Source organism: Penicillium psychrosexuale (assembly GCF_028828465.1).
Source record: "Penicillium psychrosexuale strain IBT 29551 chromosome Unknown utg000002l, whole genome shotgun sequence".
NCBI lineage: Eukaryota > Fungi > Ascomycota > Eurotiomycetes > Eurotiales > Aspergillaceae > Penicillium > Penicillium psychrosexuale.
In genome coordinates this window covers 5837655-5850763 of record NW_026643187.1, presented here as the reverse complement: position 1 = coordinate 5850763, position 13109 = coordinate 5837655, and the positions used below count along the sequence as shown (strand labels likewise).

Here is a 13109-nt window from a genome sequence, read left to right as displayed (position 1 = left end):
AAAATGTTGTCTGTCTATGCAGATATTGGGTATCTACCAACTCCTCGTTCCGTCATAATCCCGTCCTAAAATAGCAGTCGATCCACCCCGCTCCCTGCTAATCATGTGACAATGATAGGCGGGGGCACACTGGTGTAGCGGGTCATGTCGACGAAGGGCCCAGGTCTAACACGCCAGGCACAGAGTGGTGGGGGGAGAAAGCAAGACATTCGATCGATGTGAAGGCCAGTATGTATATTGTATACGGCCGGCGGATGAGGATGCTTCCTATCCCACCGCTCACAGGGCAACATAAACCGGGAAGAGGGGACGGGAACGAGGCATGATGTTGGTGATGGGATTAGAACCCGTGGACCTAAAATATGACAGATTAGAACTGGTAATGGTGACGGAGGACGTATTGAGGCAGCGACATACCTTGATGGTCTTGGCATCAAGCTCGAGCCCCTCCTTGTCAGTCAAGAACTCCTGGACATCCTTTCTCTGATCTCCTTGCAGCTGAATCACCTCGCCCATCTCGGTGTCAGAGACGATGGTGCCATTGCAAGCTAGGATATAGTTAGCATCTGACCCGGACATACGTATGCATAGGTCACGAGACATACCGAACTTCTTCTTGATGACCTTGAGAATTTTCTTCTGGTCGAACTTCTTGGGAAGACCCTGAACAGTGGTCAGAGTCTTGCGACCATTGCGTTCTGTTGTGGAATAAGGAGTTAGCATGTGCCCCCCTTGAAGCGCCGGCAATCGCAAGAGCAGCCATGGGCGGTGAGGACAGGAGGTGAGGACAGGAGAGTGAACGTACGCTGAATCCGTATGTGAATATAGTTCTGAGACTGCTTAGTCTCGCCGGTATCTTCGTCGGCTTCGGCGAAGGGGTCTGTAATATGCACATGTCAGCCTCAGCCCAGTATCAAATCTCTACCCCGCCGTCGTGAGACTCGGTGCAACACAGGCGGGGAGAGCTGAAATATACAGCGCGCACTATACATGACGAAAGGCATATGTCGCCATCCGCATACATAGTCATCACAGCTGTGGATATGCGTGCGGGTGGGGGTTGAAGCCCGATACGCGCTCAGGAGGGGAAAGGTGGCGAACTTACCGAAGGTCTTGAGGTTTTCGATGGACATAAACTCGGCCTTTTCGTAGTAAACGGCGTTTAAAATGGGTATTGATGGAGTGAGCGAAGGACGAGATTCAATATCTCTGTAAAAGATCGGAGCGTGCGTGGTTAGGAGAGAGGTGCTGTGGTAGAAGAATGAGAGAAGAAGTGGCAGAGCCTTTTGAGGCAAGGGTCACGTTGTGGGGTAGGCGGTGTATGACTAAGCGATTCTCGCGCATCAAGCCCCTGGAGGAGCGCGCAAGAACTACATATTAAGGGGAAATCATATACAATATCTATTTTAAACTAGCAAATAATTGGTGGCAACTATGGTGGAGACAGGCTAATTCCTGATCACAAGGGCAGAACTCGGGTTGAATATGGCTACATCGTGACAACAATAGATAACCGTGGAGATCTCTCAATCCGGACTCAGAATCTGATGACCCGCGAACAATTAATTCTTGTATTTCACATGATAAGACTGCGTGAAGATTATGATAGGTATGTGGGTGGATATCAAGGAGGATCGGGTGTTCAAGAGGCCAGCGGAGTCGGTGCGGCGGCGCCGGTGGTGCCCCCTGGAGCCTGCGGAGGCAAGAAGAGAGGGAAATAGGTCTGAAAGGGGTTGTTAAGCTGGGCGCATCGCATTTTAGTAGGCTCGGAAAACATACGACAACCAATGCCATCACTATAACACGCCATAAGATTAGTCCTGCAAACACGAGGGGTACGGAGAGAAACGAACAGGACATGAGAACCGACATGTAGGCCGGTGTAGAAGCAGTCTTCTTCTGCTCTGCGGATTCACCCAGCCAGGACTGAAGTGAGAAGACGAAGGATACCCTGTTTCCGAGTCAGATAACCTGGCCAAACCATTGACTGCTCGCCTTGTTCTTACCATCCGATCATGCTGTGTCGCGACATTCGTCAATACTGTCTATAGCTCGTGTAAGATGCGCGACTCACCGGTTCCGAGTAAACATCTAAAAGATCGAGGTCAGGGTCAAGTTATCGCAAGGTCAGATGTTGGGCCACAACTTACAGCCGCCATGGGCATAGTGCTCGACATTGTGCCTGTTGCATAGCTCAATCAGCCTTCATAATCCTCGCACTGAAGCGTGCCATTGTCGAAACAACGAAGGTGGTGCGTACTGGAGATATCTGCATCGCTGCTGCTCTTGGGTGGATCGACGTAGGGGATCACTTTTCAACGTTAGTATTGATGAGCCAAGACTTGAAGCAATTCCTCTGACACTCACCGAGATCAGCTCTGCGCATATCTTTCTTTGACGACATTGTGTTGGGATATGATATCAAGGTGATGGGTTGAGTTAACCAGAAGGATCGAACTGGCCCCCCGGGGTCGGCCACGGGTGCCAAGGCGATGCCAGTCTGGGCTAGACTTTCCGAGAACAACCCCGGACTGAATATCTCCGAGCTGGAGCATGGACAACCTCTTTGCTTTTTCTTTTGTGTGCGGAGTACTTTATTCCTTTATGCATGTGTATTTTCTATCTCTTCTGTCTTGAACGGATAAGTACGTAGGGATCGGAATATTTCAAGTTAGATAAACACTTGTTGACATATTGCTATAATGTACAATGTGCAACATACGTGCGATTCATATGAAATAGAGTCATTCGGATGGCTTTAAATGGAATAGTCCGAAGATAATACGAATAAAAATCTGCCGACATCATACAGGGTTTGTGTCATGGTCTAGATATGTATGCTGCATGGAGTGTGATGGCTGTGCATTAATCACTTCCTACAACGTATATAACAAGGTACAGCGGACTCCGTAGCCTACAACTTACAACGAATCCCTTGCAGTTAGCATATTCCAGTCCTCGCTGTTGTTTCATAGAATGGACATGGGTATACATCGGCACATGCATTGCCTTTAAGCCCCGAGTCAAACATGCCACGGGTTCAGAGTCAAATTGGAAATTGGAGATGCAAAGACCCGATAGACCCGATACGCGCCCTGCGGAATGTTCACGGGTCATGGAACTCCGGCGATAAGCCATTTGGAAAGCCTCGGGGATTTACCGAGAGAGAATGGGAACGGCCCGTTGCGTTGGACTTACGGTGTGACAGATCATGGGTAGTTTGGCATTGGATTGTTCATTCCAACAGTCCTCAATAGTCCCACATTGGGACTTCAAGAGTAATCGCGCGGCTAAGACATCTTGCCGGCGAGGCATATCACCAGATAGGGCGATTTCCGGGAGCGGACGGACTGACAGAAGGCAAAACGATATAGGCAATAAGAAGCCCTGGAAATGTCAGCGCTGTACGTAAACGACTCGGATATTTACCAAGTAAAGACCGAAGAAAAGAGGAAATAATCCCGAAATATTGCGATTATCAGGAAAAGGGCAAATGAGAGAGAGTGCAGGTCCACGTTGGTATTGTCAGCCCATTACCCGTCAAATCATATGATAAACATTTGAACGCTTGAACTCTTGCACTTCTCTCGACTTAGAGTACATACTATATTCTCTAGTCGTACTTGACTCCGTACAACCCTATTGATCCTTTCCCTCATTTAGCATTTGTGTGTTTTCCCCGATCAACCCCAGATACCCAGATATCCCAGATACCCAGATACCCGAGTGGCCATTCCCCGATTCCACATCAGCTCACCCTAACCCGACTTCCACCTAATTCCGCGCGTTTACACCCATTTTCCAAGATTGACTCGAATCCCTCGAAACCGAACATCGCCTGGATGACCCGAATAATCCTCCCTTTGGATACATCATGAACCTAAGATGATCCCCCATTCCTCTGCCGGCGGCCAACCGTGGGGCCACCCTCTGCGAACCTTCAATGGCGGTCTCGGACGTGTTGATAATGCGCAGATGTTGGGACAATATGACCAGTCCAATAGGGCAGCCTCACTACCCCAACCGCCAATTCGACAACCCGCCGTCGTTGACTTGACCGCAGGTGGTCCCGAGTCGCAAGACAGAGAACCGCCCCCGAAAAGACCGAGACTGGAAGTCCCGAGCAGGTCAAATACGTCGGATACTGGCCCAGCGGTGGGAGAAACAAGGAACAACCCCGGAAGTGCAATCTCGCGACCTGCAGCCTCGTGGCGCGGCCGTCCTGTCTGGTCCTTCCAGGCTCTCGTGTCGGAAATCCCGAGCAATGAGAATCGGGGCGATGGCGCTGCACTGAAACCCCCGTCCCCACCTCCGTTACCGGCCCAGCCATGGATGAACAATTTTGTGCCCGAGCCTGAGGGAAGCGCCTCTGTGAAGTCGAGGGAAAGCTCCCCCGTCGGGGCTGTACAAACGACCCCGTATCGCATTGAGATCCCTTCCGTCGCACCGTTATACAAAGATCACAGTAATTTGACCCCAGATCCCTGAATCCTAACTATGGAGACTAATCGTCCGTTACAGAACCCGCCGACTTCGCCCCATGGACCGGAAACCATCCGGAGGACGTCCTGAGCGAGCAAACCACGAAACAAGGGTATTATGACCGTACACAAGTCTCGCAGAATGAATCGAATACAGCGCGTCCTGCATTATATGCGCAGCTCAAGAATCGCACGGGGTTACAAATGCTTTCGTCCGTCTTCGCTGCGGCGTTAGAGAAACGACAAAGTCACAACACTATTCACGCCCCGTCAACTTTTAAACCGCCGCCTCGAGTCACACTCACCGATAACAAGCGTGAGGCATGGCTTCGAGATCTCGCCAACCCATCTGTTCCACTGCGAAGGTTGAGCCGAACCATTCCCCATGGTATCCGTGGCAAGATTCTCCTGGACCAGTGCCTTGGTAAATGTATTCCAGTTGCACGTGCTGTTTGGTTGGCAAAGTGTGTGGGTGCGAATGAAATTCGTGCCTTCAAACGAAAAGGCACCAGTGGTGCTTTGGCTGTTGGGTTAGAGGCTAAATGGGTCCGAGACTGGACGACGAATGTCCAGCAATTTGTTGAAGGAGTATGTACTGCCACCAAGTCTCCGGATTGGAAGGCGAAGATGACATATGCGTACGTGCCCTTGGATTTGCGTCGACTGTGAGCATGCTAACCTTATCTCTAGAGTCGGGTTGACTGCTCGTTTATTTTCCGAAAACTTATTGGACCATGACCATTTCCTTGAATGGTTCTTGTCGTCGTTTGAGGCTGCTTCTATCGTCACGATTCCAATCTGGCTTTTAATGCTCGGCATATATTGGAAAAATATCATGCGATATCGGCGAAGGGGGCGGCGATTAGCTGAGCTGCTGCTCCACAAAGTGCGACAGGTGTGTTCAACTTGCAACTACTTTGTGCCCGCCAATACTGACATTTAGCAATAGGCAACTGAAGCTAAGTTAACTCAGCTTCAACCTCTTATCGATCGTCTATTTCGCTTTATCAAAAAGCTTGTTCTTGACCATACTTCCTCGATGATACTCCCAAATTCTTGGGATACGTATAAACAACAGGTGTTATCTGCCCTTGATTTGGGTAACGAAGCAGAAAAAGCTCTTTTCCAGAGCCTCGCAGAGCGCAACGCGCGAGTGCAACGACCCAGACACTCGAAACAAACAACCCAGCGCTCACCCCATCAACACATCGTCCGACTACTCGACTCCATACGCTTCTCTCATGATCTCCCTTCTATATTTGACTATCTCAACGCTTTTGATGACAAGGCTGTTTTGGTCTTCAAGTTATTGGAATGGCTTTCTACGCCCTTCCGCTACGGTCTCTGTCGGGTTTACATTGGTGTTCGCCTGCTCCGTAAATGGAAATTAACCGGCGTCGATATAGACAGTCACATACTGGCCTTTCTATCGAGCGGACAGAATAATCAAAAGCTCAACGTGGATCAAATCTACCATGTCGTCTCTGAACTTGTCAGGTCACAGACATTCTCTGTTGGCCGCTATCTTCAATGGCTCATGGCACGAGGCGTTACCAATGGATCATCTTCAACCGAGGATCCCAAGGTAAGATCGATTTTACAGATCAAACTGTTTCGGTCACTAACAGATTTACAGGCGAAGAACTTACCAATAGATATCGGACTGATAGCGCAACTCCCTGTTGCTCGTCTTCCGGAGCATGTTGGGAACTTGCGGAGTACTCTGCTGAATCGTACTGGGCTCTCTGCTTCAGGAGAGAACGCAGCTATCGAAAGCGTGAAAGACATCATCAGCCAACGTCTACCGGGAATTTTCGGTGTCCAGGAATCTACGTCAATGGAATTCGAATCATTACCAACAAACTTGCCTTGGGCTGTAAAAGCCGATGTTGGCCAGTGGTTACGGAGAGCAGTTGCGGAACACAACCGGAGCACAGAGTGAGCATTCGCATTTTTCTCCTAATCTCGTCAATTATCTTACTAACTCTAAAGTAACAGAGGAGTGTTTCCCATTGGCAATATCTCTGTGGTGTCTGCGCTGACTCCCGCCGAGTTTTACACTGTCCGCGATGCTCTTGAAACATTTGGCGACATTTCAATGTTAGCAGATGTGTTGAAGTTTGCATCTAGTTGTGGTGATAGCACTGTTCTCGCCTCGGTTGCAGATACCACAAACTGCCATTTCGACTCTCTTTGCATAATTGGCGCCACAACTGACCTATTCCGGAGACTCATTGATGCCTACGCTGGAATGAAGAGGTTTGGCATGCCAAGTCTTGATCTGATATTCTCTCTGATTGAACTTGGTTTGCGCATCCCGAGTGAACTCAATACTGTGTCCATTCTTCGCCAGGATCTCTCTCGGATGGAGAACAGGTCAATGGTGGCCGCATCTTCTCCAGTGTCGGATCACATTCCAGATGATTTTGATGGCGTTGGTTCCTTCTTCCGAGAGAAGTTAGATCAGCTTTTGCATTCGGGAAATGTCATGGATGAGCCCACTCTGGACACCATTTTCACTACACTCATAAAACATCTGGAGTCTGATAATGGCGATACGAACCTGTCAGCAAATGACGCCTGCCGTTACCTCGCGCAGCTCAGGTCTTTCCATCCAAAGCATTTTGATGGCATGCTCGCCCGTTGGGTCTGTGGTCATTTGCGATCTCCGGAACGTACCGTATTGCTGCGAATTCTCCCGCCGCTAATTGGTGTCGGATGCGTTACTATCAGAGCTTTCTTGGCCCTTGCGAAGAGACTCGCACTCTCTAAGCCAGCAATAGTCCCTAATGCAGCCCAACTGCCTGCTGAACTTGTTCAACTTCTTGTCTCCGGTGAAGATAGCAAGTTCTCTGATTTGGTGTCCTATCGGTTCCAGTTAGCACAGCAGGAATTTCTCAATAAGGACTCCGAGGAAGCGCTCAAGATTGTTTGCGACGCCGCATCATCCAATGCCGTTGGTTCTTTCACCGGGCACACTGAGCTGGAGCACTCTATGGTCATTCTGTTACGTGATCTTCTTGTGCGACACCCCGAATGTGCGGCACAGAATGGCATGCAAAAGCTCATTGACCAATACCCAGCCGCTTTGGGTGTTGTCCAGAAAGCGCTTGACCTTTTACTGGGCATCGAGTCACAGTCCGACGGCAAGTCAGTCCTCTCGAAGGTTGAAAAGCTTGCCCGTATGACTGATGACTTCTCGCTTCCATTTTGCCAGTTGAAGCTCCAAGTTCTATTCCATGCGGACTCAGGGTCTGAAGACCGAACCAATATTGTTGATGCCATGTTCAAGACTGCCGTATCAGACTGTCGTGCTCACAGACTTCATTGGATTGACCTGGTTGCACTGATGAGCCCGGACGCCGTACGCCAAATCCGGGAACGTGCCGAGAAGGCGTTCTTCTCCATCCCACTGCTTGAAGAGCCACTAGGTGATATTCCTGATTTGCCTGACAAGCTGGGATCATTGGAGACTGCCAAAATGTATCTTACCATTATTGAAGAGCTTGCGAGTAGCATCCCCGATTCTGGAGCTCCATCTGTCGCTCCAGTGCTCGTGGAAAAGATGGACGCCCTTCTCCACAAGATCATCACCCTGCACAACAGTACCCTCAAGGGTGTGGCCAACACGGCTCGTGCAAATTTCGAGCGAGCTCTTGCATTCTGGTTCTCTGCTTTGCTGAGGATGATCGTCCTCCATCGGTCCGCATTCGCCCAACCGCCACCAGCTCTCAAGATCAATCCTCTGCACGAACAGCTCCGTCTTCTGACCTCAATATTCTGCATTGCACTCTCGAGCCTCCCTGGAGACGTCCTTCGTCTATTCCCTGCAGCGGATTACTTCCCGCATCCGACTCCGGCCGAAGGCTTCCGTCCCTGTCCAGGAATCCTCCTACAGACCCACGCCCTCGACGTGGCCGCCTCGCTAATCGACATCTTCCCAGACGAAGTCCGCCACCAGTGTGCACGGTTCCTGAAAGAGAAATGTCCATTTTTCGCTCCATTTCAGAACGACTCTCGCTTCCTCTACCTCCTGGGCCCAATTTCAGCACAATACCCTGCAAATTCCCAGCAAGTCTCAGCTCCCTCTCCGGCAGCACTGGGGTCAACAGCTGTCGCAGCAGCATCGGGCTTGTCTACCGGACAGTCCGACTCAAACTGTATGGCCAGTCGACTTCGTCTTCAACGCCGCGGTCGTGTTGCCGGTCCCTACCCAGTCCGTCCTTGGGAACTACTTGAGGATGCGGCGCCGTTCCTGGGCGTCAATGACACAGCCGTCAATCTTGGCTTCTTCGACGCGAGGCGTGTGAGAGCTTGATGCACTAATTCCCACTCCTCTACATATTTAATCTCTCTTCTTTTACTCCCAGCGTTATCTTCTTCATATCCGATCGCTTCTCCGCTCCTCTCCTCTTCACTCCTCTCCTCTACCTCATACCCCCATCACAGCATACATATCATCTCTATCCTCACGACCCACATTTAATCTATCCATGAGCGTTTCCATAAGGGAATTTGCTATTTTGTTTTCTTCTTTGTTCTTTCTTTCTGTTTGGCGTGCATCATTATCCCCCACTGGCATTCGGTTTCGGTATCTATGGCATGCAATCTGGCATCGAGAAGCATTTTGTGTATATAAACCGGCTTTCTTTCGGTCTCGGCGTTTACATTGGCGGGGATGAAGTTGCTATATTGGCCATTTCGGCCATGTCAGTCATATCAATCAACTCAGATATTATCATATTATCATCGATGAGCTACTTCATTCTTTTACCTTTGTATATTTATATTCTCGGCCCATAGGGCTGACGGACTAGAATCAAAACCATCCCTGACTAGAACTAATACGATGCATTGGATTACTGTAGGAATGGGCAAGGTTGCAGAATAAAAATTGAAAAATTGAAAATTGATGATTGATACTTGACTCGAGCATGTCCATGCTCCCCTTTTTTTGTAGTTTTTTCTTTTCCTGGAAACGCAGACACACAGATTGAATAAAGAAAGAACAAACCATAGCCAGCATGGACAAAAGAGTAAGAAAGAGATAATAATAAGACGCCCCATCATAGTAAGAAAATCGAATTGGGTAATTTCCATCACTGCAATATCACCTACTTCTTCTTCGAAGTACCACTGTCCATGCTGCTTTTAGCACTGGGTCCGAGACCGAGACTCTTCCGAATATTTTCTCTGCGCTCATTCTCTAGCTCTTGGATCACCTCTTGCAGAATATGTTCAGGGACACGCGAGTCAGGGTCAACCGAGGCGCGCTGCGCATTTATTTCACGGGTGTACTGCTCAACTGTTTTGCCGGTGTCGGTCTTGGGTTGGTACTTTTTCGTGAGGGGTTTGCGATGCTGGAAAGCATGGCGAGCCAGTAGATGTTTGCTGTCTGGCACTGCGGGCTCGAGTCTTTTGCTGCCACTCTTGGTTGGAGTGGATGTGCCCACTTCCGGAGATTTGCCTTTGTCCGAAGTGCCCTTGTCCGCTGGCTTGAGGGTTTCAGCGCTATCAGGGGTCTTAGTACCGGCAGATTTCACCGAGCCAGCTTTGGCTGGAGTCGGAAGTTTAGCGCTTTCCCGAGACTGCTCCGTGTCTGGTGTCTTAGGGCCGGCCTCGGAGGAGGACCCTGCGCTTTCTTCATTGGTATCAATGCTCAACGGTGGCTTGGTTTCATCCATCAACTCTTTTTTCTTTTCATCATGACTCGGACCACAGGTGGATTCAGGCTGAGGCGGGTTGAGCTCGGTCTCAGGTTCGGTGGCTTTGTTCTCAGACTTGATAGGCTTTCTCATAGGTAGAGCGGGCTCAACCTGAGCATCAGTGGACTTGCTAGCTCTTCCTGAGGACCCATCCAGGGGTTTAACAGAGGATGAGTCTCTCTGAGCCTTAGCAGGAGCAGAAACTGGAGCCGTGTCAAAGCCTCCATCGGTGTTGGGATGGCGCGGCCGAACTAGTGGGCGACCTCTCTCAACCTCAGGAGTGTGAACTTTAGTCTGGGTCAAGATTGACTCTGATTCGTTGACCCTGGGCGGCGAACAGGTGTTATGCTGACTTTCCATGCTAGATTGGCGACTGCGAGGATATGCGTCGGGCGGGCAAGGCTGGTTGTAGTCAGGCTGCACGAAACAAGTGTGACCAGTCCAGCCTGGCTGCATACTCGCGACGGGTTCGTCACCAGGATAGGGCTCATAGTAGAGTTTCAGGTGCTGTTCGGTGTCAAATTGAGGCTGACTGGAGACAATCAAGGGACAGTCTGGACGAGGGGGCAATCGCCGGCGATGAGGAACAGCTCCAGGAACAGCGCCAGGAACAGGACCCTGAACAGGACCAGCAACAGCCTGAACCGGAGTCATCATTGGAGGAAGAGTATTGGGAGGCTGGTATGATTGATTGCCCAAGAACACGGGAAAGCCTGGGTTTTGCATAGCAGTGTACTCAGCATGATATGGCGGGGGTGGGCCTTCAGGCATTTGCATTTGGTTGAACAGAACCGGCGCATTGGGAAAGGGACCCGCAGCCACGAAGTTTTGATTGGGGTAGTTCGGGAAGTTGCCCTGATAGTTTGGGTGGAAGTTGTTGCCAGGGAAGTTTTGATTGTAGTTGGGGTTGGGGTTGGGATAGCCTTGGTTGAAGTTGTTCTGAGGGAAACCGTTGCCCGAGTAGTTCTGAGAGAAAGAGCCGTGAGGCGAATGACCCTGGCCATTGAAGCTTTGACTGTGACCATGATTTGCAAAGGGTGTATTTTGCTGTCTGGGGGCAGGACCAGGAGCATTTCGGAATCCGCCTCTATTGTTATTATTGTTGCCGCCGCTATACCATGGACGGTGGAAGGGTCTGCGGCCATTGTTGTTGTATCGCTGCTGGTTGCCACGGTTTGCGGGAGGCTGGTTAGATGACCTGTGTCCTGCAGCAGGGTAATCCTGAGGAAGCTGGTCGTTGGGATCCATGGTGGATCTGGTCATATAGTAATCCGGATTGTTTTGGAAATGCTAGAATGGTCAAGTGGTTAGTGGAGTCAAAGCAAACTTGGACAGTCGACTTACCTGGAGGGCATCTGCGTAATCGTCAGGGTATGCGAAAGTCACAACACCAAAGGTAGAGTCTTCTCCGTCTTGGTTGACGAAGTGCTCAATAGCTATGCTCTCGAGGCTACCACGTCCCCTCAGGGCAGCAACGACATCAGCTTTTTCGACGGGAGCATCAGAGAGACGACCGAAGTTGGCAGTTCCTAAGGAGAACAAAAAGTTAAGAAGGTGTGAAGATAGAAAGTGAGAAAGTGAGAAAGTGCGAAGGTGGAAAGGTGCAAGGTGCAGGGTGCAGGATGCAAAAGGTGTTGAGCAGATGAAGTCCAACAAAATAAAAAGAACACTCACGTCTTGCTTTGGATGATTCCAATCTCAACACCCGATTATGAAGCATCAGGTTTCCATTTTGTTTCAATGCAGCATTTGCTGCTTTGGTGTCCTATTTAGTATGTCAGTATACCATATGAGATATATATCTCATATGTATCAAACAGTTGTACTCACTTCAAACTGTACAAATCCAACAGGCAGTTTCTTCACGCCCTGGGATAGTTTGATTTTAACATGACACCGGCCAAATGTAGAGATCATTTCTGTAAGATCTTCTTCCAACTTTTCAGGAGAAACCTTGATGGAGAGGCTATTCAAAGTCAGTATACAGTACTAGATAGAATCGAGAAATACCTACTTTCCCACAAAGACACAACAAGCAGGAAGAAAGAGGCCCTGTGCATTTCCCTTGGTCGGCGTTTGATTCAGTCGGTCTTCACGCGGCATGTATACCGGATTGTCTCCCTCTCCGGGCTTCTTTTTGTCGCCTGGCTTGGTTTCCTTTGGTGTGACTAGCTCGACTGGCTCAACTGGTTGGACTGGCTCAACTGGCCTAAATGGCTCGACTGGCCTGGCATCAGGTTGCTCTGGGGTACTAGGCTTCGAGCTACCAGATTCAAAGGCACTAGATTCCGAGCCTGTATCATGGGGATCTTGGCATATGATAGTAGGCTCCGGGGCACTATACCAAGACACAGGCGCAGAGATATTCTGTTCAACGTAATGCATAGCCATTGCGGCGGTATATAATCAACGAGAGTAAATAGATGTTTGTACTGCAATAGACGAATGGTTCAACTGCGGTAAACGAGTGTGGTATGGATGTATAGAAAAGAGAAGAGAGATATCGAGATAACTACGTGGGATATCCTCTATTAACACTATCTCCGTCGCCATTTTGGGATAAATATCGAAATATCCGATTACCAGAACTAGGCTACCCCAGCACAGGAAAGTAGATATGAAATAACCACGGTATATTTCCGGGGGAGCCCTCACAGGACTGCCTAGGTGGTACCTATGCAGCGACCTTGACTCAGAATCAGGCATTACCAGAGCTAGTCAGTCCAACCACTGGTTCAAAGCCGGACGCCCAGGAGAAAGACAGAGCTGGGCCCTCATGAAGTGGTTTATCGCGCATATGATCCATGACTCCTCGGATAGAGTTGGTCATGAACATTGGATGTCCTTCCAAAAAGAGGAATACGCGTCATAACCGATTCAGATGTCAGCCTGGCGAAGTATGTGAGATGCTCCTGGGGATCAG

At 49.6% G+C, this 13109-nt stretch overlaps 4 protein-coding genes across 4 annotated transcripts; 1 reads left to right on the top strand and 3 right to left on the bottom strand.

Annotated features, from left to right (window-relative positions):
• Positions 1–340: 340 nt before the first annotated feature.
• Positions 341–1133, bottom strand: N7518_003371 (translation initiation factor eIF1; the record flags this gene model as incomplete). Its single annotated transcript, XM_057184298.1, has 5 exons — positions 341–355; positions 418–548; positions 606–698; positions 806–880; positions 1106–1133. The coding sequence occupies 5 exons, from the start codon at positions 1131–1133 to the stop codon at positions 341–343; spliced, it is 342 nt and encodes a 113-aa protein (XP_057045748.1).
• Positions 1134–1642: 509 nt separating this feature from the next.
• N7518_003370 (uncharacterized protein) lies at positions 1643–2404 on the bottom strand (the record flags this gene model as incomplete). The annotated part of the gene is made up of 8 exons (XM_057184297.1): positions 1643–1723; positions 1780–1796; positions 1854–1951; positions 2007–2018; positions 2075–2091; positions 2151–2182; positions 2261–2311; positions 2368–2404. 8 exons carry the CDS (start codon positions 2402–2404, stop codon positions 1643–1645), a joined length of 345 nt encoding a protein of 114 aa, XP_057045747.1.
• A 1481-nt stretch (positions 2405–3885) lies between these two features.
• N7518_003369 (mediator of RNA polymerase II transcription subunit 12) lies at positions 3886–8799 on the top strand (the record flags this gene model as incomplete). The annotated part of the gene is made up of 6 exons (XM_057184296.1): positions 3886–4465; positions 4522–5119; positions 5172–5376; positions 5431–6066; positions 6118–6419; positions 6480–8799. The coding sequence occupies 6 exons, from the start codon at positions 3886–3888 to the stop codon at positions 8797–8799; spliced, it is 4641 nt and encodes a 1546-aa protein (XP_057045746.1).
• A 796-nt stretch (positions 8800–9595) lies between these two features.
• Positions 9596–12577, bottom strand: N7518_003368 (uncharacterized protein; the record flags this gene model as incomplete). The annotated part of the gene is made up of 5 exons (XM_057184295.1): positions 9596–11476; positions 11531–11715; positions 11861–11951; positions 12017–12152; positions 12201–12577. The coding sequence occupies 5 exons, from the start codon at positions 12575–12577 to the stop codon at positions 9596–9598; spliced, it is 2670 nt and encodes an 889-aa protein (XP_057045745.1).
• Positions 12578–13109: the final 532 nt, after the last annotated feature.